This window comes from Alosa sapidissima, chromosome 5, assembly GCF_018492685.1.
Source record: "Alosa sapidissima isolate fAloSap1 chromosome 5, fAloSap1.pri, whole genome shotgun sequence".
Lineage (NCBI taxonomy): Eukaryota > Metazoa > Chordata > Actinopteri > Clupeiformes > Clupeidae > Alosa > Alosa sapidissima.
The window spans coordinates 4836732-4862327 of NC_055961.1; the positions used below are offsets into that span (position 1 = coordinate 4836732).

General features: G+C 46.1%; 1 protein-coding gene across 1 annotated transcript; it reads left to right on the forward strand.

The window, feature by feature from the left end:
• The first annotated feature begins 2651 nt into the window (after window positions 1-2651).
• LOC121709067 (G protein-activated inward rectifier potassium channel 3-like) lies at window positions 2652-25403 on the forward strand. The gene is made up of 4 exons (XM_042092126.1): window positions 2652-2686; window positions 9057-10087; window positions 15398-15555; window positions 25157-25403. Exons 2-4 carry the CDS (start codon window positions 9063-9065, stop codon window positions 25366-25368), a joined length of 1395 nt encoding a protein of 464 aa, XP_041948060.1. The 5' UTR covers window positions 2652-2686; window positions 9057-9062; the 3' UTR covers window positions 25369-25403.
• Window positions 25404-25596: the final 193 nt, after the last annotated feature.

Here is a 25596-nt window from a genome sequence, read left to right on the forward strand (position 1 = left end):
GAGTGCGAAACGGCAAGACCGGGCGACTGAGGCAACATTATCTGAGAAGTTTAGTTGGTTGTCGAGAACAACTCCTAGATTTCTTGCAGTCCTGGTAGGTGAAACAGACAGGGAGTCAAATTTGATGTTGATGTCGTGGTGTATGGTAGGTTTAGCTGGGAGAACCAGCAGTTCAGTCTTTGAGAGGTTCAGCTGGAGGTGGTGTGCCTTCATCCATGTAGCTATGTCTGAGAGGCAATCCGAGATTCCCAACATCCCAACATCATGGAATCTCTGTAATTGATTTAATTTAATGCAAAATCACTTTGATTTCCATCACAATTTGAAATTCCTTTGGCAAAGGCAGTCCCCCTTTAAGGCTGTAAAACATCTCAAGTAGCCCTGGCCAGATGGTGCAGGGCCTGGACTGGAATGTGTTCACACGCCCAGCTGACGGGACAGGACCTCTCCTCCGCCCTTGGCCGGTGTTCTTGGGTCCTCTCGGCCAGGTCTGATCTGGGAGGAGATCTCCATTTCTCAGCTTCTTCCTTCTCCTCTTGAATAATCTCCGTATAATCCCAAGCCAGCTCCCTGTGCCGCTCTGCTCTGCTGCGCTCAGATTAACTTGGTGTTGCCCTGGTAATCTCTGGGGCACGGCTTCGAGATCTTACAATAACTTCTGAGTTCAGTGAACGCGTGATGAAGAGGATGATTGAGGTTTTGAGGTTTTGAGTAAAGTGAGTGATATACAACACTATAGTTACAGTGGTTAAATACTACTACTACTACTACTACTACTACTGCTACTACGAAATAATTTGATAATGAAGGTTTCATTTTTAAAAGCTTCTGTAAAGTTCTTAGACTGTCACAGGAGCAACATAACAATACAAGGTCTGTTCCCATGCCAGGGTGGGGCGTGATTGACAGTTAACATCGGCCGATCATGCTCTCTGTCTTCTGATTTATAAGATAGCAGATTGCAGATGAAATTGGCATTTGGACCACATTAGAATAGTCTTGACAAAGTCACAAAATCATGACAAGCTGTCATTATCTCTCACACACAGACACTCAAATGTCACGTACACAGTCACAGTCAAAAATGCATCTGCAAAAATACAAACACAGACACTCACACACACATTTTTTCTCTGTATCTCTCTCTCTCTCTCTCTCACTCACACACAAATACAGTACACACACACACACACACACACACACACACACACACACACACACACACACAAACACAGTTTCTTATCCGTTACATAAAGTTACATGCTGTATGATGAAGATCTTAGGATTATGCCTTGAGCCCTGCACGGGGAAATGACAGCAATGCCCCACACATCAGAATGAGAGGAGGATGGAGAGAGAGAGAGAGGACAATATTAGAGATGTTCAGAGAGGGGAAGAGAGGAAGAGAGAAGAAGAGAGAGAGAGAGAGAGAGAGAGAGAGAGAGAAGAGAGAAAGAGAGAGAGAAGAAGAGAGAAAGAGAGAGAGAAGAGACACAATAAAAGAGGAGGAGAGGAAAACAGAGATATGTATTATATATATTTATGGGCTCAGAAAGCTTTGAAGGGGACACTCCAGTCAGAGATGAAAGATGACATCAGCACACAAGATGGTGGATGAGCAGTCAAACACTGAAACATACACACACACACACACACACACACTGAAACAGCGTCCTGAACAGCAGGGGGAGGGGTGAAGAAGCCACCCACCCCCCCACCCCCCGACACACACACACACACACACACACACACACACACACACACACACACACACACACACAGAGAAAGACAAGGGTCTAGCTAACTGTTTTTTTTTTTTTTTTTACAAATGAGATCGCAGGATTATGCAAAAGCTTAGTTTAAGAAGCAACCCAATTCCCACTGATATCACAGCAAACTCTCTTACACACACATGCACATACACACACACACACAGATCCTGTACATCATTAAGATAGTCTGTTTGTGATATGTCCACACAAAACAAACTTAGAGAAACATCTCTCTCTCTCTCCCTCTTTGCCTCATAACATTACACAAATCAGCTGTCTTCATGTGCTAGGTTTTCTGGGACTGTTTTTGTTTGTTTATTTATTTATTTGTTTGTTTGTGTGTCAGGCAGATAAGCGCTGTGATGGCCTCCACAGTCAGCTGTAGCAGAATGGTATCTCAGGAACCTGCTGACCAGCAGGACCAATCCTCTCTCCTGAATGGACAGCAGGTCCAACCCTCTCTTCTGAGTGGACAGCAGGACCAATCCTCTCTTCTGACTGACCAGCAGGTCCAACCCTCTCTTCTGAGTGGACAGCAGGACCAATCCTCTCTTCTGACTGACCAGCAGGTCCAATCCTCTCTTCTGAATGGACAGCAGGTCCAATCCTCTCTTTTGAATGGACAGCAGGTCCAATCCTCTCTTCTGACTGGACAGCAGGGCGCTTCTCAAGTTTTGATTGGACAGCGGCATCGGTGTCCAGTTTTGATTCGGCAGCAGTGTAGTTCTCCTGGCTTTCTTGGACAGCGGAAGAGTTCTCCTGCTCTGATTGGCCAGCAGCATGGTTCTCCAACGCGATTGGACCCCAGGAGGAACTCCATCCCGCCTGCTCAGGCTCTCACGGCCAAACACCTGTTGGCATACCTGCCCCGCCCAACACCTGTGAAGACCAGATACACACCCTACTCAAAGAAGGTACACACACACACACACACACATCTGTAATTCTCACAATCACAGACATCTAGGCAGTGCAAGACATAGATATATATAGGGCGTGTCTCATTTCAGGGACCGGATGCTTCGGAGCATTCGTGCTACCTAGCACTGGTCTTCTGTGACCGCATAGACCGGACCTGGCTGGACCAACGTTTTTTTAAATGGGACGGTCTAGCCTAAAAGAACGGATCTGTTACGTCATTCGCCTGAGTAGGCATAGGCCTACTGATCTTTCTAACTGTTCGTGAAAAGCATCCTTTCAGATCAACGTGTTACGTTTTATGTATAGGTTACAATAATATGAACTAGGCTAACTGAGTGAGAGCAATTATCAATCTATTTGAATTATTAAAAAGATATACAATTATGCAAGTCCTTCCAAACTAAAAGGATTGAGTTTTTTTTTTAGCTGCTGCTCCTTTCCCTATCATTTAGCATGTTTACATTGATTAATTTAGCAGACACTTATCCTAAGAACAACATTCAGGCTACAGTGCAAAGGAAACGTTATCAAGGAATTAATTGCGGCATCTGTCAATATTAATTTATTATAAGACTAGTCAAAAATGTGATAGGAGGGCACATGCCCATATAGCCTTTGCCTGCCTCGTCCATCTCCAATTTTAAATAATTTGTTCACCCACCGGCTAAAAAGCAATCACACAAGTGTCGCTTTACTTTTCAAGAGATGGCGATTTCAAAGGGAGTTGGAGCATATTCATGTGAGTAGCCTTGGCCTTTTCTTTCTAGCCTGGTTAAAACCAAACATTAAAGTGGTAGGTGGGCATGGGCAGCGTCATTTCTTTCTTTGATTGCTGTCATGTAGGCTAATTTCAAGAACTTAGGAGGGAATATCAACAGTCAAGGTAGCCTGGCTAGGACGGCAGGATAACGTAGCCTATAGCCAGACAGCTGTGATCGGTTGAGTAACTTATGGTGGTGACTGTAGCTATGGTCATTTGCAGACATATCTGATTGAATGCATCATATTGCACTTCATCTTACTTGTTAACTGACCTGGCTTGTAGACCGATAAGTTTTCCAACTGCAACGTTGACAAATATCTTTGTGGTTCTGATGAGCATCCATTTAGCAGAGGTTTTCATCTCTTGTTGTGCTGTGTGCTAGATGTCTTTCATTATCTCGATCATGCACAAAGCATCATGAACACATGCCTTTGCCACATAAAATAGATCGATATAGTAGGCTATTTTCTTAATGCACATTTACAATGTTAGTAATCAGACTTTAGGCTTGGTTCAAACACATTAGTTCAATTTGAACTGATGAAATTGTATTTGCTGCTTTGCTAATGGACAAATTAATAATTTATCAAATTAATTTGTTATTATCCGTCCGTAAGATAGATGTCACAAACAGACGCTTTAATAAACCTTTGGTGGATGTAATCCTCCCTTGAACTAATTATAGCCTTTATGCAAAATGCCAACTAGTCTTTAAACGTGTTGTTTAACGGTCTTCTAGTAGCCGTCGTGGAAAATATAGTAGGCCTAATAGACTACTGACCAGTGATCATATCTGAGCATTAATATGACTTGTTGATAAATCATTTCAATTTGAAATGTTTGAACAGATTTATTTAGAAAGTGGTTCTAAATTTAGGTTTGATACGGAAATCGGCTACATAGCTTAACCATAGATCACATTAAAACCCGATCATTTTAAATGTTATTAAACCGTTTATTAAATGTTTACATAGGCTCTGCCGACTGTCTCGCCATGTCTTGAATGAAACGTCATAAACGTATCGAATCTTGGGGGACCAGGTAGGCCGCGAAGCATACACCCGATGCACACTCCGTTTCGGGGAAAAGAAGGGTGGATTTGTCGGCCGAATTCGAAGGAGCCCACGAAATGGGACAGCACTAGTCGCGCTACTATGACGCAACCGGTCTACGAATCTGGCCTTAGAACCATGTAGCCCCTGAAATGAGACACGCTCATAGAATGGCTAGATGTCTCGTCCGCACCTCGCGGCCATCTTGCCACAGTCAGCTCGCTAACTCAACATTGTGTTTCAATGGTGCACTGTAATGACAGGTAGGTGTCATTGTTATAGCCTGGGGGCATTGTTCTGCCTTTAGTAGAAGAAGAGCCATCAGGTACCACAGAGCCCACCAGATAGCTTGTCTGTGACAAGATGGCCGCCGGTGATGTTGGAGACTCCGCCATGAGACATCTAGCCATTCTATATATATATATATCTATGGTGCAAGACCTTGTAAATACAAACTTGACTCGGTTGCTTTCCTGTCAACACTAGATGGTGCTGTTGTAGTGCAGCCACCATTTTGGCCTGAACAAGTCACTGTGGCCCCTGACCTCATTCAGAGCATGCCAATATGAACCAGTCCAACTCCATCAGAGCATGCCAATATGAACCAGTCCCGCTCCATCAGAGCATGCCAATATGAACCAGTCCCGCTCCATCAGAGCATGCCAATATGAACCAGTCCCGCTCCATCAGAGCATGCCAATATGAACCAGTCCAACTCCATCAGAGCATGCCAATATGAACCAGTCCAACTCCATCATAGATGCATCTGTTGCTATGGAAGGTCTGATGGAGTTTTATCTCTCTGGCTTCCATACTTTTTCTCAGGGTTCTTTACACAGTGTATGGGTCATGGTGTGTGTGGTTTTAATATGACTGATATCCTGTGGGGTGTGGATCTCACACCTGTGGGGTGTGGATGTGTGTGTGACATCCTGAAGTGTGTACAGTAGATTGTGGTGTGTATGTGTGTGTGACTAATAAATGGTACAAGGGATATTCTAGTGTAGATAGATAGATAGATAGATACTTTATTGATCCCCAAGGGGAAATTCAAGAAGATTGTGGTGTGTGTATATCATATATATATGGTTATGGATTTAGCAGACGCCTTTGTCCAAAGCAACACATAAATACAAAACAACATAATAATATTTAAAATTGAACAGGGAACAGATTAGAATGTTGGTCAAATATAATAAGGAGAATAGTTATAATAAACAATAATATCAATTCAATCAATAGCCTAATAAAAATAAGAAATTAAAATGAGGGGAAATCAATAATAAAACAATAATATCCATTCAATAAATAATATAAAAACAATGACATGCTAAGAGTACATTAAGGAGAATATCAATAATAAACAATAATGTCAAATTAATTTACAGCCTAATGAAAATAAAACAATATTATACAAACCATAACACATAAGCGATTAAACAACTAAGTACATGTTGAATAGGAATGTCTTTAGACCCCTCTTAAACGACCCAAAACTACCACAGGAACGGAGAGCACTGGGCAACTCATTCCACCAACATGGAACCACTGAGGAATAGAGTCTGGAATTAGACCTAGTTTTTATGACTGGTCGACTAAACAGACGCTCATCAGAAGACCGCAGTGGGCGGTTGGGGATGTAAGTAGGAGCAGATCCAGTCAGTGTCCTATAGGCCAAAGTGAGAGATTTAAATTTAATTCTGGCTACTATAGGGAGCCAATGGAGAGTAACTAGGAGAGGAGTTACATGTGTCCTCTTAGGCTGATTGAAGACCAGGCGTGCTCCAGCATTCTGAATCAGCTGTAATGATCTTATTACACAAGCGGGTAAGCCAGCTAATAGTGAATTACAATAGTCCAGCTTAGAGATGACCATGGTCTGAACAAGAAGTTGTGTGGAATCTTGTGTCAGATAAGGTCTGATCTTCCTAATATTGTAAAGCATAAACCAACATGATTTTGCAATAGAAGCTACATGCTCAGAGATGTTAAGTCGGTCATCAATTACAACGCCCAAGTTACGTGCCGATCTAGTTGGGGTCAGTGAAGTTGAGTCAAGCTGGATGTTAATCTGTTGGGGAATAGCTGTTTTAGCTGGAAACACCAAAAACTCTGTTTTTGAGAGATTAAGATGAAGGTGCCGATCTTTCATCCAGGCTGAAATATCCTTAAGGCATGCAGAAATCCGGTGGGAAACACTAGAGTCATCAGGTGGGAAAGACAGGTAAAGTTGAGTGTCGTCTGCATAACAGTGATAGTCAAATCCATGGGAGCGAATGGTATCACCTAAGGAAGTGGTGTAAATAGAGAAAAGCAAGGGTCCTAATACTGATCCCTGAGGCACACCTGTGGTGAGGTCATGAGACTTAGATACCTGTCCTTGCCAAGACACGTTGAAAGAACGCCCTTTAAGGTAAGATTCAAACCAGTCAAGAGCTTTTCCAGAAATTCCCAGTTCAGATAGTATAGAAAGGAGAATGTCATGGTTAACAGTATCAAAGGCTGCAGATAAATCTAGTAGAATTAATACTGATGACTGAGCAGAGGACTTAGCTACTCTCAATGCTTCAGTCACAGACAGAAGAGCAGTTTCAGTAGAATGACCAATCTTGAAACCAGACTGCATAGGGTCTAGTAGATTATTCTGATGAAGAAAGTCACAAACTTAGCTAACCCTAGCCTGTTTAAAAGAATAAGGAACTATTCCAGAACTGAGTGAAGCATTAAATACACGTGTGACTGCTGGTAGAACAGCGGGTGAGATAGACTGTAGAAGAGTGGACGGGACAGGATCCAGTGAGCATGTTGTTGGACGACTTCGCTGAAGCAATTGAGAGACTGCTTCCTCATCAAGAGGAGAGAAAGTCCAATGATGCTGTCATACTAACACAAGGCAAAGCCCTCCTTATAGGTGCATCAAACTGAGCACTTATTTTAGCAACTTTTTCAGTGAAAAATGTTGCAAAGTCATCTGCTGACAGTGAAGTAGTTGATGGTGGTGGTGGAGGATTGAGAAGAGATTTGAAAGTAGAAAAAGTTTTCTACTGTCAGTGGCGCTCTCAATCTTGCTTTGATAGAATGCCTTTTTTGCAAGTGTAACAGTGGATGAAAAAGATGACAGCAAAGACTGGTAGTTACTAAGATCATTTCCATCTCTGGATTTACGCCATTTACTGTCCACTATACTGTCCGTCAGTCATGGATGACGAGGTTTAGAACGAGTAGGTCTTGAGGAAAGAGGACATGCTGCATTCAGACAAGATGCCAGTGTAGAGCAGAGAGTCTCTGTAGCGTCATTAATCTCAAGTGCCAAGAATGAGCTAGGAGTAGGTAAAGCAGATGTTACTAATGTTGCAAAATGGTCGCTTGAGAGGCATCTGAGGTTACGCCGGAACGAAATTGTCGGAGGAGGAGGTGCTGCGTTATCCAGGAGACGCACAGAGAATCTGATAAAGTGATGATCCGATACATGTAACGGATTAACCAAAACGTTGTCTGTATTACAGTTACATACCAGAATTAAATCAAGATCTTTACCAGCCCTGTGAATACATGTGTGAGGACTGTGGACACTTGTGATATTAAATGAGGAGAGTAAGGACAGGAAGTCAATTGAAGACGAGTTATCCAAATGAATATTAAAATCGCCAAGGATTAATAATGGGCATGCATCCATTGGAATAGCAGACAGTAGAATGTCCAACTCGTTCACAAAGTTCCCAAGTTGTCCTGGAGGGCGATAAATAACCACCAAGTATAATTTGTATGGTTCAGTTATCATGATGGCATGATATTCAAACGAGTTGTGGACCTGAGCAGGCAGCAACTGTGTAAACCTCCAATCATCAGAGACGCGAAAGCCTGTCCCGCCTCCTCTAACGACTGGTATGCGAAAAAGCATAATTGGTCGACAACGCTGCAGGTGTGGCAGTATTCTCTGGCCTAATCCACGTCTCTGTAAGCGCAAGCAATTGAAGCTAAAACTGTGCGGCCAGAGCAGGAATGAAGTCCGCTTTATTCACTGCAGATTGGCAATTCCACAACCCTACAGAAAAAGTAGGACAAGCCTGCTGAACTGATGGTTGCCTTTCAACACCAGTACGCTTATTAACCTGACCGGGTACAGGGATACAGTATGTTGAAGGCACATTATTAGAAGGATTATCAGATAACAAGACAAGGTGAGACAAGAGTGAAACTTATCTGAGAGGCGCCTTGCTTGTGTCCTTGTTCGGTGGACTCGTCGCAGGTAGACTCGATTCGTCTTGACACGAGTAAGTCTTCACACGAGGACGGCTGCACACGAGCGCTGACGCCTCCGCTGACACTCCAGCACAATAACCACTTTAAAGTGCTAGTCCTAATTGATCACGCGGAAAACCACCCCCTCTAAAAACTCACGACACCAAGGCCAGTCTAAGCGCAATTAAACAGACAGCCGTAATGAAAACAATATCAACTACCACTACCCACTACGGCTAATAACTAGCTTACCAACTTGTAACATTGTATACATTGTACTAATGTGTCCCTTTGCTGTGTGTTCAGGTGGGGATGAAGGCTGCAGCAGTGGCGGTAGCAGCGCTAAACTCCCACAACATTCCCATCCTCTCCCAAAGGGCCAGCTCCTCACAGCCAGCCATTCCCAGTTTTCCAAACACTCCGGCTCTTCCCAGTCCACCCGTCATTCCGTCCCCCCCGGCCCCCCAAACCGCCCCTCCTCCTGCTGTCCAGGATGCTGCGGCGCCGGACGATCTGAGCAAAGCCCTGCGCACGCTCCCCGGCCGACACCTCAAGCGCTTCAGCTCCCGCTGGCAGGCCAGTGTGCTCGGCTCTGACCGGAACGGCGACCGGAACGGCCCAGCGAACCCTGCCACCAAACACATCCAGCGGAATCAGCGCTGCAAGCTGCTCGGCGACGAGAGCGCCGTCGTCATGGGGATGAAGCGACAGCGCTACGTGACCAAGGACGGGAAGTGCCGCGTGAACCTGGGGCCCATCAAGGACAAGAGCCGCTTCCTGTCGGACATCTTCACCACGCTGGTGGACCTCAAGTACCGCTGGTTCCTGTGCGTCTTCACCGCCTGCTACCTCAGCACCTGGCTGGCGTTCGGACTCGTCTACCTCCTGGACGCCTGGCTCCGGGGCGACGTGGCTCACGCCGGCGACCCCGACTGGCCAGCCTGCTTCGAGAACGTGGACGGCTTCCTGTCGGCGCTGCTGCTGTCGGTGGAGAGCCAGCGCACGATTGGCTACGGCAGCCGGCAGGTGTCGGCGCACTGCTGGGAGGGGGTGCTGCTCATCATGCTGCAGTCCATCCTGGGGTCCATCATCGACGCGCTCATGGTGGGCTGCATGTTCGTGAAGATCTCGCGGCCGCAGCAGCGAGCGCAGACGCTCATCTTCAGCAAGCACTGCGTCATCTCCGAGCGCGACGAGAAGCTCTGCCTGCTCTTCCGCATCGGCGACCTGCGAGAGAGCCACATGGTGGACGCCAAGATCCGCGCCAAGCTCATCAAGTCACGCCAGACCAAGGAAGGGGAATTCATACCACTGGAGCAGTCGGAAATTAACCTGGGGTACACACACACGTGCATTCAGACACACACACACACACACACACACATATATGTACTGCTTATAAAGAATGTGATTCGATCCCACAGAGCCGGTAGGATACGTAAGTAAGTTTATCTCTTTAGTTATCCAAATGAAGTTTCTTAAAGCTAGCGAGGTACAAAGGCTGGCTACTAGCTGGTAACACAGACCATTAATTCAAAGCTAGTGCTGGCTGTTTTTTTCACAAACCTGAGCTGATGGAAGTATCAGGGGTTGGGGGAGACCATGTCTCACTCTCAACCCCTACTTGCGTTGACAGTTTTTTCCCCCTAAAAAACGAACTAACATACAACTACAAAAACATTAACTAACTATACGCTGCAATAGTAGGCTATTAAACTGTAGACGGGCTCTGGTAATATCAGTTCGACAGAGATGGGAAGAATAGAACACCGATTTGCAACAAATTATTACAACTCCATAAGGAACGCCAGGTCAGCGTTAGTAACAATGTTGCAGTTGTTGCAGTTGTGGCTGCTGGCGTTCGGTTGGAACCTCATAAAAATCTCTGGGGCGATTTTCATTATTATTTTTTTTGAGGCACAGAGATCCGAGGCTATTCCTAAGACATCCAGGGCTATAGCCTCGAATGCCCAGGTCTAACGACGCCACTGACACTACCAGTCAAGTTTGGAGACACTTTTCCATTCTACTCCATTATAGACAGAGTACCAGCTGAGATCATTATAGTGGATGTCATGAAATCCCCTGGCTTCTTCTTCTTCTTCTTTTTCTTATAACCTTTTCTTTTTACCTTTTAAAAAATGAATGCGGCTCTAACCGCTTAACTTACAGACATGTTGAAATAACTGTTGTGTAGGTCTGGAATTGGACAAGAGAGTTATCATCTCAGATTTTTTGAAAAGTTTATACTTTTTGAAAAATAGGGGATTAAAAATGTTAAAAAGATAGATATGGAGAAGTTTCGGTCAAAGTAATATTACTATCCATAGTAGGCCGATGTAGGCCTACCCACGATACTGTTACAAGAATGCCTTCTAACTATTTAATTAGACTGAACTTCCCCAAGAATAGTGTGCGAGGCCCTCCTCGGCCGACTAATTCGGGAGGCGCCATTTACTGAGTAATGATCCTAGTGTGAAAGTTGGTCAGAGGCTATAGTGCTGGCCTGGACCACTATACTCATCTGGACAGAACATCTTACCGAAGCTACAGAGGGTTCAGGGTGTGCTAAGGTTAGCTGTCTAATTCCAGACTACTAATAAAATCAGTGACCCACCACAGTACAATACGATGGCCAGTTCTCCTGGTAGCATGCCTACTTTCTCTGATTTAGCCCCACGGCCCTAGGGACTAATCCTAGCCGTTCCCCCTGGCACATCTTAAACTTTGAGGGATATCTAAAGAAATTCTAGAAAACTAGAATTCTTGGAGGTCAGCTGATTTGGGATCACATGGTTGGAGGTCAGCTGATTTTGGGTCACATGAGAAGTACTTTGATGAGACTTGAGACCATTGTTGTAGTGAGAGTGCATTAATCAAGACATGACAATGTACACATTAATTACATTTCCTGCTTCCTAGTTAGTTTCTCCTGTGAAAATGGCAAAGGTTAGAGATATAATCAAAAGTTGTTGTAGCAGCAATATGTGACAATGGGCCCACCATGAGGTCATACTATCATGTGGTAGGGTAATTAATCAACAGTTCACATGATCAGGAGTTTGATCAGTATAGAAACATAGGACTCCTTACAATGACGTGAGTTGATGTTGCAGGTCAAAGGTCAAGTCCATGACTACTCTGAGTGCGATATCTCAAGAATGCCTTTACATACATGCCTGAAATTTGGTATGAGTGTTTGTATGGACTCAAAGATGAAGTGAATTGATGTTGGAGGTCAAAGGTCAAATGTCAAGGTCAAAAACACGCCTTGACACACAAGGTTTTTTGGTACGAGGGTTTGTATGAACTCAAAGATTAAGGTTTTTTTTTTCAGGAATCTCCCCACTAACATTAAGCCAGCAGCTTTCCATCCACTATTGTAATTCCTCTGGCATTACGTTTCTAGTTTGCATTGGGTAACACTTTATTTTAATGTGTCGCTGTTACAGTGTACCTAGCTAATTAGGTACAGTGGTACAACCTGTGTAACAACATGTACTATCAGGTACTATTATTGTACTTGCATTATGTATTTGTGGGTACCTACATATAGTTGTTACATTGTAATACTGAGTGCTTTTACAAAACTTTGCCAATTTGCCTACATTTTCATCAGAGGCAAATAGCTGACCTGAGACCTGCTGGATGGGGTAAATCTGGTCATGATAGATTTGATATACAAACCATTCTTAGCTCCGGTTAAAGCCTCATTGTCTTCAGTGTACATGTAACAGCTGTGCTGCTACAACCTTGTTACTCTTTGATACAGTGGAATAAACCTATTACTGTAAGTGTACCAGTTAATTACTTACATGTACATATGACATGTATGTTGTGTATGTCTTGGAACAGGTCTACTAATTCACTACATAGTACATATATCAACTGTGTTGGTACACACTTATTGCTCTTTGATACAGTGGCATAAACCCATTAAAATGAAGTGTACCAGTTAAGTACTTACATGTATGTTGTGTCATTGGTGTCTTGGAACATGTCTGCCATTACCCTACGTAGCACATGTATCAACTGTGTTGGTACACATGTATTACTCTTTGATACAGTGGCACAAACCCATTAAAATGAAGTGTACCAGTTAAGTACTTACATGTACAGTACATATTGTGTTGTGTCATTGGTGTCTTGGAACATGTCTGCCATTACCCTACATACTGTAGTACATGTATCAACTGTGTTGGTACACATTTATTACTCTTTGATACTATGTAGTGAATTAGTAGACCTGTTCCAAGACATCGAAGACACAACATACATGTCATATGTACATGTAAGTAATTAACTGGTACACTTAATAGGTTTATTCCACTGTATCAAAGAGTAACAAGGTTGTAGCAGCACAGCTGTTACATGTACACTGAAGACAATGAGGCCTTGACTGGAGCTAAGAATGGTTTGTATATCAAATCTATCATGACCAGATTTACCCCATCCAGCAGGTCTCAGGTCAGCTCTTTGCCTCTGATGAAAATTTAGGCAAATTGGCATAGTTTTGTAAAAGCACTCAGTATTACAATGTAACAACTATATGTAGGTACCCACAAATACATAATGCAAGTAGTACCTGATAGTACATGTTGTTACACAGGTTGTACCACTGTACCTAATTAGGTAGGTACAATGTAACAGCGACACATTAAAATAAAGTGTTACCTTGCATTGTTTTTTTTTACTCAGGGTAGCAGTTTTCAGATTACATCATGTGCTTACATAATTGCAAAAGGGTTCTCTAATGTTTTCTCAGTTAGCCTACATTCTTTTTTTGCCAGCCCTATGTGCCCTTGCCAGCCCTATCCTACTGCACAAATCTGAAATTAATTGATACGTTTCAATAACGTTACAAACTTTAACAGAACCCTGGTTGTGTGCAGGTATGACACCTGTATAGTAACCTGTGGTTGTGTGCAGGTAAGACACACCTGTATTGTAACCTGCGGTTGTGTGCAGGTACAGTATGACACACCTGTATTGTAACCTGTGGTTGCATGCAGGTATGACACACCTGTATTGTAACCTGTGGTTGGGTCCAGGTACAGTATGACAGACCTGTATTATAACCTGTGGTTGTGTGCAGGTAAGATACACTTGTATTGTAACCTGTGGTTGTGTGCAGGTATGACACACCTGCAGGGGCGCCTTAATACCACCTGAGGCCCCTGGGCTATATGTTTTTAAGCCCCCCCCCCCCCCCCCCCCCCCCAACCGCAAAAATTAATTATGATTAAATGATACCCGGCCCGTGATCTGACCCGCCTATTTAACGTGCGCTTTTGGTTAATATAGCCTATAACATGCAGTGTAGCCTATCATTATTGAGCCTATGTAAAACCTTTACATAAACAGGAACAGAAAGCCCTCCTTAATCACGTCAGCCTACCCTGACATTGCTTATCAAAAAGGCTAGCCTACTGCACGAAAACAAGCGTTGAACTCTTACAACACTGGCTGGCTAAGTTAAAAGATGCGTTAGGCTACACAAATGGACGTTTCAAGCTTTTCAAAAGTGCATGTGTTTGTCGTGTCGGGGTGTTCCCCAGGAGGTTTTTAGAAATTCTGTCCACTTAACACACCATTTTAACGCAGCTTGGGAGGGACATAAATACGTTTAGCCTACAGAACAAGCAGCTGGCTCATGTGACGTGAACATTGGCTACCTTATGCATTATCACTACGTACCCTACATGGAGACATATCTCACGTTAACAATGGAGAAAACATAAAATAGGCTATTATTTGTGCAAATGGGTTAGCACAAACTTAGCTTTTGGTGAAGGGAGATGCTGATCACTAATTCATTTCTTTGCGCAACAGCCCATGTTCTGCGTTCACTCCAGTGAGACAAGTGAAATTTGCCAGGCTATTTGCTACGATATTTACCAGCTATGCCTTCTGTTTTCATGGACAGTTATTGGAATCCACGTCATTCGTTTATCGTTGCTTCAATCCAACCCACGTTATCTCCAGAGTTTGTAAGTTTTTCATTCAGTTTCAGCCTCTCCTGTAGCTCATCTACACACCCATTGGAATTTATTAAGTTTTGTTACATTTTGTTACACTTTAGAAGAGAAGACAAAGGGGGCCTCTGCATGGATGTCATTGTAGAGCAGTGCGATGTGCTCAATTAGGCTATAGCTCCAGAGTAGGCTATGACTGACGCCGCGAATACGGACACGGCGTTTATTATTATTGATTATCATTATTATTATTAGGAGGCCCCTCATTGGTCGAGGCCCCTGGGCTGAAGCCCAGGTAAGCCCCTGCATTAAGGCGCCAGTGCACACCTGTATTATAACCTGTGGTTGTGTGCAGGTAAGACACACCTGTATTATAACCTGTGGTTGTGTGCAGGTAAGACACACCTGTATTGTAACCTGTGGTTGTGTGCAGGTATGACACACCTGTATTGTAACCTGTGGTTGCGTGCAGATATGACACACCTGTATTGTAACCTGTGGTTGGGTCCAGGTACAGTATGACACACCTGTATTGTAACCTGTGGTTGTGTGCAGGTAAGACACACCTGTATTATAACCTGTGGTTGTGTGCAGGTAAGACACACCTGTATTATAACCTGTGGTTGTGTGCAGGTAAGACACACCTGTATTGTAACCTGTGGTTGTGTGCAGGTATGACACGGGTGGAGATCGTCTGCTGCTGGTCGAGCCACAGACCATCACGCACGTGATCAACAACAGCAGCCCCTTCTGGGACGTGGGGGGCGAGTCGCTCAGGAGGGAGCGCTTCGAGATCATCGTCATCCTTGAAGGCATCGTGGAGGCCTCGGGTCAATACACACACACACACACACACAGAGCGCACTCACTGCCCTGACACACACACACACACACACACACAAACACAGAGCGCACTCACTGCCCTAACACGCACATGTGCACACAGACACACACACAGACACATAGACACACACACACACACAGCCCTCTCACTGCCCTGATACACACACACACAGTACTCTTACTGTCCCTGGAGACACACACACACACTCACTGGCTGAAACCGCGGCACTTCACCTCCTAAGCTTCCAGCTGTCTTTCTTATTTGCATAGAACCAGGCCTGCATTGAGTGTGTGTGTGTGTGTACTGCACTGCATTGAGTGTGTGTGTGTGTGTACTGCACTGCATTGAGTGTGCTGTGTGTGTGTACTGCACTGCATTGAGTGTGTGTGTGTGTGTACTGCACTGCATTGAGTGTGTGTGTGTGTGTACTGCACTGCATTGAGTGTGTGTGTGTGTGTACTGCACTGCATTGAGTGTGCTGTGTGTGTGTACTGCACTGCACTGAGTGTGTGTGTGTGTGTGTGTGTACTGCACTGAGTGTGCTGTGTGTGTGTGTGTGTGTGTGTGTACTGCACTGCACTGAGTGTGTGTGTGTGTGTGTGTACTGCACTGCACTGAGTGTGTGTGTGTACTGCACTGAGTGTGTACTGCACTGCACTGAGTGTGTACTGCACTGCACTGCACTGCACTGAGTGTGTACTGCACTGCACTGAGTGTGTACTGCACTGCACTGCACTGTGTGTGTGTACTGCACTGCACTGAGTGTGTACTGCACTGCACTGCACTGAGTGTGCTGTGTGTGTGTGTGTGTGTACTGCACTGCACTGAGTGTGTGTGTGTGTGTGTGTGTGTGTGTGTGTACTGCACTGAGTGTGCTGTGTGTGTGTGTGTGTGTACTGCACTGAGTGTGCTGTGTGTGTGTGTGTGTACTGCACTGAGTGTGCTGTGTGTGTGTGTGTGTGTACTGCACTGAGTGTGCTGTGTGTGTGTGTGTGTGTGTGTGTACTGCACTGCACTGAGTGTGTGTGTGTGTGTGTGTACTGCACTGCACTGAGTGTGTGTGTGTACTGCACTGAGTGTGTACTGCACTGCACTGAGTGTGTACTGCACTGCACTGCACTGCACTGAGTGTGTACTGCACTGCACTGAGTGTGTACTGCACTGCACTGCACTGTGTGTGTGTACTGCACTGCACTGAGTGTGTACTGCACTGCACTGCACTGAGTGTGCTGTGTGTGTGTGTGTGTGTACTGCACTGCACTGAGTGTGCTGTGTGTGTGTGTGTGTGTGTGTGTACTGCACTGAGTGTGCTGTGTGTGTGTGTGTGTGTGTACTGCACTGAGTGTGCTGTGTGTGTGTGTGTGTACTGCACTGAGTGTGCTGTGTGTGTGTGTGTGTGTACTGCACTGAGTGTGCTGTGTGTGTGTGTGTGTGTACTGCACTGAGTGTGCTGTGTGTGTGTGTGTGTGTGTGTGTGTACTGCACTGCACTGAGTGTGTGTGTGTGTGTGTGTACTGCACTGCACTGAGTGTGTGTGTGTGTGTGTACTGCACTGCACTGAGTGTGCTGTGTGTGTGTGTGTGTGTACTGCACTGCACTGAGTGTGCTGTGTGTGTGTGTACTGCACTGCACTGAGTGTGCTGTGTGTGTGTGTGTGTACTGCACTGCACTGAGTGTGCTGTGTGTGTGTGTGTACTGCACTGCACTGAGTGTGCTGTGTGTGTGTGTGTACTGCACTGCACTGAGTGTGCTGTGTGTGTGTGTGTGTGTACTGCACTGCACTGAGTGTGCTGTGTGTGTGTGTACTGCACTGCACTGAGTGTGTGTGTGTGTGTGTGTGTGTGTACTGCACTGCACTGAGTGTGCCGTATGTGTGTGTGTGTGTGTACTGCACTGCACTGAGTGTGCTGTGTGTGTGTGTACTGCACTGCACTGAGTGTGCTCTGTGTGTGTGTGTGTACTGCACTGCACTGAGTGTGCTGTGTGTGTGTGTGTACTGCACTGCACTGAGTGTGCTGTGTGTGTGTGTGTGTGTACTGCACTGCACTGAGTGTGCTGTGTGTGTGTGTACTGCACTGCACTGAGTGTGTGTGTGTGTGTGTGTGTGTGTACTGCACTGCACTGAGTGTGCCGTATGTGTGTGTGTGTGTGTACTGCACTGCACTGAGTGTGCTGTGTGTGTGTGTGTACTGCACTGCACTGAGTGTGTGTGTGTGTGTGTGTGTGTGTACTGCACTGCACTGAGTGTGCTCTGTGTGTGTGTGTGTGTGTACTGCACTGAGTGTGCTGTGTGTGTGTGTGTACTGCACTGCACTGAGTGTGCTGTGTGTGTGTGTGTACTGCACTGCACTGAGTGTGCTGTGTGTGTGTGTGTGTGTACTGCACTGCACTGAGTGTGCTGTGTGTGTGTGTACTGCACTGCACTGAGTGTGTGTGTGTGTGTGTACTGCACTGCACTGAGTGTGCTGTGTGTGTGTGTGTGTGTACTGCACTGCACTGAGTGTGTGTGTGTGTGTGTGTACTGCACTGCACTGAGTGTGTGTGTGTGTGTGTGTGTGTGTACTGCACTGCACTGAGTGTGTGTGTGTGTGTGTGTGTGTACTGCACTGCACTGAGTGTGTGTGTGTGTGTGTGTGTACTGCACTGCACTGAGTGTGCTGTGTGTGTGTGTACTGCACTGCACTGAGTGTGCTGTGTGTGTGTGTGTGTGTACTGCACTGCACTGAGTGTGTGTGTGTGTGTGTGTGTGTGTACTGCACTGCACTGAGTGTGCCGTATGTGTGTGTGTGTGTGTACTGCACTGCACTGAGTGTGCTGTGTGTGTGTGTACTGCACTGAGTGTGCTCTGTGTGTGTGTGTGTGTACTGCACTGCATTGAGTGTGTGTGTGTGTGTACTGCACTGCACTGAGTGTGCTGTGTGTGTGTGTACTGCACTGAGTGTGCTCTGTGTGTGTGTGTGTGTACTGCACTGCATTGAGTGTGTGTGTGTGTGTACTGCACTGCACTGAGTGTGCTGTGTGTGTGTGTGTGTGTGTACTGCACTGCACTGAGTGTGCTGTGTGTGTGTGTGTGTGTGTGTGTACTGCACTGCACTGAGTGTGCTGTGTGTGTGTGTACTGCACTGCACTGAGTGTGCTGTGTGTGTGTGTACTGCACTGCACTGAGTGTGCTGTGTGTGTGTGTGTGTGTGTACTGCACTGCACTGAGTGTGCTGTGTGTGTGTGTGTGTGTGTGTGTACTGCACTGCACTGAGTGTGCTCTGTGTGTGTGTGTGTGTGTACTGCACTGCACTGAGTGTGCTCTGTGTGTGTGTGTGTGTGTGTACTGCACTGCACTGAGTGTGCTCTGTGTGTGTGTGTGTGTGTGTACTGCACTGCACTGAGTGTGCTGTGTGTGTGTGTGTACTGCACTGCACTGCACTGAGTGTGTGTGTGTGTACTGCACTGCACTGAGTGTGCTCTGTGTGTGTGTGTGTGTGTGTGTACTGCACTGCACTGAGTGTGCTCTGTGTGTGTGTGTGTGTGTACTGCACTGCATTGAGTGTGTGTGTGTGTGTACTGCACTGCACTGAGTGTGCTGTGTGTGTGTGTGTGTGTGTACTGCACTGCACTGAGTGTGCTGTGTGTGTGTGTGTGTGTGTGTGTACTGCACTGCACTGAGTGTGCTGTGTGTGTGTGTACTGCACTGCACTGAGTGTGCTGTGTGTGTGTGTACTGCACTGCACTGAGTGTGCTGTGTGTGTGTGTGTGTGTGTACTGCACTGCACTGAGTGTGCTGTGTGTGTGTGTGTGTGTGTGTGTACTGCACTGCACTGAGTGTGCTCTGTGTGTGTGTGTGTGTGTACTGCACTGCACTGAGTGTGCTCTGTGTGTGTGTACTGCACTGCACTGAGTGTGTACTGCACTGCACTGAGTGTGTGTGTGTGTGTGTGTACTGCACTGCACTGAGTGTGTGTGTGTGTGTGTGTGTGTACTGCACTGCACTGAGTGTGTGTGTGTGTGTGTGTGTGTACTGCACTGCACTGAGTGTGTGTGTGTGTGTGTGTGTACTGCACTGCACTGAGTGTGCTGTGTGTGTGTGTGTACTGCACTGCACTGAGTGTGCTGTGTGTGTGTGTGTGTGTACTGCACTGCACTGAGTGTGTGTGTGTGTGTGTGTGTGTGTACTGCACTGCACTGAGTGTGCCGTATGTGTGTGTGTGTGTGTACTGCACTGCACTGAGTGTGCTGTGTGTGTGTGTACTGCACTGAGTGTGCTCTGTGTGTGTGTGTGTGTACTGCACTGCATTGAGTGTGTGTGTGTGTGTACTGCACTGCACTGAGTGTGCTGTGTGTGTGTGTACTGCACTGAGTGTGCTCTGTGTGTGTGTGTGTGTACTGCACTGCATTGAATGTGTGTGTGTGTGTACTGCACTGCACTGAGTGTGCTGTGTGTGTGTGTGTGTGTGTACTGCACTGCACTGAGTGTGCTGTGTGTGTGTGTGTGTGTGTGTGTACTGCACTGCACTGAGTGTGCTGTGTGTGTGTGTACTGCACTGCACTGAATGTGCTGTGTGTGTGTGTACTGCACTGCACTGAGTGTGCTGTGTGTGTGTGTGTGTGTGTACTGCACTGCACTGAGTGTGCTGTGTGTGTGTGTGTGTGTGTGTGTACTGCACTGCACTGAGTGTGCTCTGTGTGTGTGTGTGTGTGTGTGTACTGCACTGCACTGAGTGTGCTCTGTGTGTGTGTGTGTGTGTGTACTGCACTGCACTGAGTGTGCTCTGTGTGTGTGTGTGTGTGTGTACTGCACTGCACTGAGTGTGCTGTGTGTGTGTGTGTACTGCACTGCACTGCACTGAGTGTGTGTGTGTGTACTGCACTGCACTGAGTGTGCTCTGTGTGTGTGTGTGTGTGTGTGTACTGCACTGCACTGAGTGTGCTCTGTGTGTGTGTGTGTGTACTGCACTGCATTGAGTGTGTGTGTGTGTGTACTGCACTGCACTGAGTGTGCTGTGTGTGTGTGTGTGTGTGTACTGCACTGCACTGAGTGTGCTGTGTGTGTGTGTACTGCACTGCACTGAGTGTGTGTGTGTGTGTGTACTGCACTGCACTGAGTGTGCTGTGTGTGTGTGTGTGTGTACTGCACTGCACTGAGTGTGTGTGTGTGTGTGTGTACTGCACTGCACTGAGTGTGTGTGTGTGTGTGTGTGTGTGTACTGCACTGCACTGAGTGTGTGTGTGTGTGTGTGTGTGTACTGCACTGCACTGAGTGTGTGTGTGTGTGTGTGTGTACTGCACTGCACTGAGTGTGCTGTGTGTGTGTGTACTGCACTGCACTGAGTGTGCTGTGTGTGTGTGTGTGTGTACTGCACTGCACTGAGTGTGTGTGTGTGTGTGTGTGTGTGTACTGCACTGCACTGAGTGTGCCGTATGTGTGTGTGTGTGTGTACTGCACTGCACTGAGTGTGCTGTGTGTGTGTGTACTGCACTGAGTGTGCTCTGTGTGTGTGTGTGTGTACTGCACTGCATTGAGTGTGTGTGTGTGTGTACTGCACTGCACTGAGTGTGCTGTGTGTGTGTGTACTGCACTGAGTGTGCTCTGTGTGTGTGTGTGTGTACTGCACTGCATTGAGTGTGTGTGTGTGTGTACTGCACTGCACTGAGTGTGCTGTGTGTGTGTGTGTGTGTGTACTGCACTGCACTGAGTGTGCTGTGTGTGTGTGTGTGTGTGTGTGTACTGCACTGCACTGAGTGTGCTGTGTGTGTGTGTACTGCACTGCACTGAGTGTGCTGTGTGTGTGTGTACTGCACTGCACTGAGTGTGCTGTGTGTGTGTGTGTGTGTGTACTGCACTGCACTGAGTGTGCTGTGTGTGTGTGTGTGTGTGTGTGTACTGCACTGCACTGAGTGTGCTCTGTGTGTGTGTGTGTGTGTACTGCACTGCACTGAGTGTGCTCTGTGTGTGTGTGTGTGTGTGTACTGCACTGCACTGAGTGTGCTCTGTGTGTGTGTGTGTGTGTGTACTGCACTGCACTGAGTGTGCTGTGTGTGTGTGTGTACTGCACTGCACTGCACTGAGTGTGTGTGTGTGTACTGCACTGCACTGAGTGTGCTCTGTGTGTGTGTGTGTGTGTGTGTACTGCACTGCACTGAGTGTGCTCTGTGTGTGTGTGTGTGTGTACTGCACTGCATTGAGTGTGTGTGTGTGTGTACTGCACTGCACTGAGTGTGCTGTGTGTGTGTGTGTGTGTGTACTGCACTGCACTGAGTGTGCTGTGTGTGTGTGTGTGTGTGTGTGTACTGCACTGCACTGAGTGTGCTGTGTGTGTGTGTACTGCACTGCACTGAGTGTGCTGTGTGTGTGTGTACTGCACTGCACTGAGTGTGCTGTGTGTGTGTGTGTGTGTGTACTGCACTGCACTGAGTGTGCTGTGTGTGTGTGTGTGTGTGTGTGTACTGCACTGCACTGAGTGTGCTCTGTGTGTGTGTGTGTGTGTACTGCACTGCACTGAGTGTGCTCTGTGTGTGTGTACTGCACTGCACTGAGTGTGTACTGCACTGCACTGAGTGTGTGTGTGTGTGTGTGTACTGCACTGCACTGAGTGTGTGTGTGTGTGTGTGTGTGTACTGCACTGCACTGAGTGTGTGTGTGTGTGTGTGTGTGTACTGCACTGCACTGAGTGTGTGTGTGTGTGTGTGTGTACTGCACTGCACTGAGTGTGCTGTGTGTGTGTGTGTACTGCACTGCACTGAGTGTGCTGTGTGTGTGTGTGTGTGTACTGCACTGCACTGAGTGTGTGTGTGTGTGTGTGTGTGTGTACTGCACTGCACTGAGTGTGCCGTATGTGTGTGTGTGTGTGTACTGCACTGCACTGAGTGTGCTGTGTGTGTGTGTACTGCACTGAGTGTGCTCTGTGTGTGTGTGTGTGTACTGCACTGCATTGAGTGTGTGTGTGTGTGTACTGCACTGCACTGAGTGTGCTGTGTGTGTGTGTACTGCACTGAGTGTGCTCTGTGTGTGTGTGTGTGTACTGCACTGCATTGAATGTGTGTGTGTGTGTACTGCACTGCACTGAGTGTGCTGTGTGTGTGTGTGTGTGTGTACTGCACTGCACTGAGTGTGCTGTGTGTGTGTGTGTGTGTGTGTGTACTGCACTGCACTGAGTGTGCTGTGTGTGTGTGTACTGCACTGCACTGAATGTGCTGTGTGTGTGTGTACTGCACTGCACTGAGTGTGCTGTGTGTGTGTGTGTGTGTGTACTGCACTGCACTGAGTGTGCTGTGTGTGTGTGTGTGTGTGTGTGTACTGCACTGCACTGAGTGTGCTCTGTGTGTGTGTGTGTGTGTGTGTACTGCACTGCACTGAGTGTGCTCTGTGTGTGTGTGTGTGTGTGTACTGCACTGCACTGAGTGTGCTCTGTGTGTGTGTGTGTGTGTGTACTGCACTGCACTGAGTGTGCTGTGTGTGTGTGTGTACTGCACTGCACTGCACTGAGTGTGTGTGTGTGTACTGCACTGCACTGAGTGTGCTCTGTGTGTGTGTGTGTGTGTGTGTACTGCACTGCACTGAGTGTGCTCTGTGTGTGTGTGTGTGTACTGCACTGCATTGAGTGTGTGTGTGTGTGTACTGCACTGCACTGAGTGTGCTGTGTGTGTGTGTGTGTGTGTACTGCACTGCACTGAGTGTGCTGTGTGTGTGTGTGTGTGTGTGTGTACTGCACTGCACTGAGTGTGCTGTGTGTGTGTGTACTGCACTGCACTGAGTGTGCTGTGTGTGTGTGTACTGCACTGCACTGAGTGTGCTGTGTGTGTGTGTGTGTGTGTACTGCACTGCACTGAGTGTGCTGTGTGTGTGTGTGTGTGTGTGTGTACTGCACTGCACTGAGTGTGCTCTGTGTGTGTGTGTGTGTGTACTGCACTGCACTGAGTGTGCTCTGTGTGTGTGTGTGTGTGTACTGCACTGCACTGAGTGTGCTCTGTGTGTGTGTGTGTGTGTGTACTGCACTGCACTGAGTGTGCTGTGTGTGTGTGTGTGTGTGTGTACTGCACTGCACTGAGTGTGCTGTGTGTGTGTGTGTGTGTGTACTGCACTGCACTGAGTGTGCTGTGTGTGTGTGTGTGTGTGTACTGCACTGCACTGAGTGTGCCGTATGTGTGTGTGTGTGTGTACTGCATTGCACTGAGTGTGCCGTATGTGTGTGTGTGTGTGTACTGCACTGCACTGAGTGTGCCGTATGTGTGTGTGTGTGTGTGTGTGTGTGTGTGTGTACTCAGTGTTGGGGAGTAACGGAATACATGTTCCGGCGTTACGTATTCAGAATACAAATTATGAGTAACTGTATTCCGATACAGTTACAAGTTAAATAGTTGGTATTTAGAATACAGTTACATTGTTGAAATCAATGGATTACATGACGATACTTCTCTGTTTCATAAGTTTATTCACTCTCTAAATAAATTAAGGCAACTCCATTTCCCAGAAGCTCCTGAAAGCAATCTATGATTGTTTCCATGTTTAAATCCAAGCCCCGCCATCTTGCACTAGCCTCAAAACGCAGCTAGCGTGCATTATGGACGTGTCATGGGAGACCCTGAAATGACTGTTTGCACTGCAAATTAGCAGTAAAGTAAGTGGAGCTAACTACTGTTCCTCACTGATCGTGGTTCCTGATGTCTGTTCAAAGGATATTTTCCCAAGTAGGCTATTAATAGCTCAGGCTACTTCGGCCAATCTGTTACACAGTTTGCTAATCAATAAACAAAGCCTAGTTCAATTATATGGTGCAGCCTCTGAAAAATTATTCTTGCGAGTAGCATATTTTAATGTGCGGTTTTTGATTGTCATTACGTGATCATGTTCATTTTGAGAGCCCTGATATACAGTAGTATATATATATATATATATATATATATATATATATAGTGTTTACATTTACAGGTCATTTGCGTTCCACCTGTCATACGCGACCCTCACTTGTGGGTTGATGCCACCGAAAAATCTCACAGGCACACCTTAATTATAATTTCTGGCTACGCCCTTAAAGTAGCCTATTTATTTTGTTTTTTTTAATTAGCCTAGTCGCCTGCTGTAATTTTAGTGGTCACCTTGCTATTTTAAAGTTGTATCAGGTAGCTTAGTTGACTTTACATTCTCCTATATGGGCCTAACACTTCAGCCATTTGGAACAGAAGAACACCAGAATAGGCCTGTTTAGATAGATAGATAGAAGATAGATATTTTATTGATCTCCAGGGGAAATTCAAGTATAGTAGGCCTAAGCAGGATTTGATGGCCGCATTCCTACACTTATAAAATGCAATTCAATGCGTAAGTAATCTAAGTATTCAGAATACGTTACTCAGATTGAGTAACGTAACGGAATACGTTACAAATGAAATTTTTGGGCATGTATTCTGTATTCTGTGACGGAATACGTTTTGAAAGTAACCCTCCCAACACTGTGTGTACTGCACTGCAGACTGTAACGACCGCTTACACCATACTGATAACAGTAAAGTAGAACATTTGTACTTGTGAATGTGCCTGAAGTGCAGATGAAGCAGGTAAAGCAACTTTGTTTGTTTGTTTACTTGTTTACCTGCAGGTATGACATGCCAGGCTCGGACGTCCTACACAGAGGACGAGATTCTGTGGGGTCACCGCTTCGAGTCGTGCATGCTGCTGGAGGAGGGGGCCTTCCGCGTCGACTACGGCGCTTTCGACAAGACCTTCGATGTGCACACATCGCCCTCCAGTGCCAAGGCCAAGAGCGAGGAGAAGGAGAGGGAGGTCAAAGGTCATCTAACACCAGATTAGTCCACTTAGACTCTCTTCAGCCTGCTGTCTGTGATGACAAACTATCATGAAGAATTGAAATGAAGAATTGAAACTATGATGAAATGAAATGAAGAATTAAAATAAAGAATTGAAACTATGATGAAGAATTGAAACTATGATGAAATGAAATGAAGAATTAAAATAAAGAATTGAAACTATGATGAAGAATTGAAACTATGATGAATTGAAATGAAAAATTTAAATAAA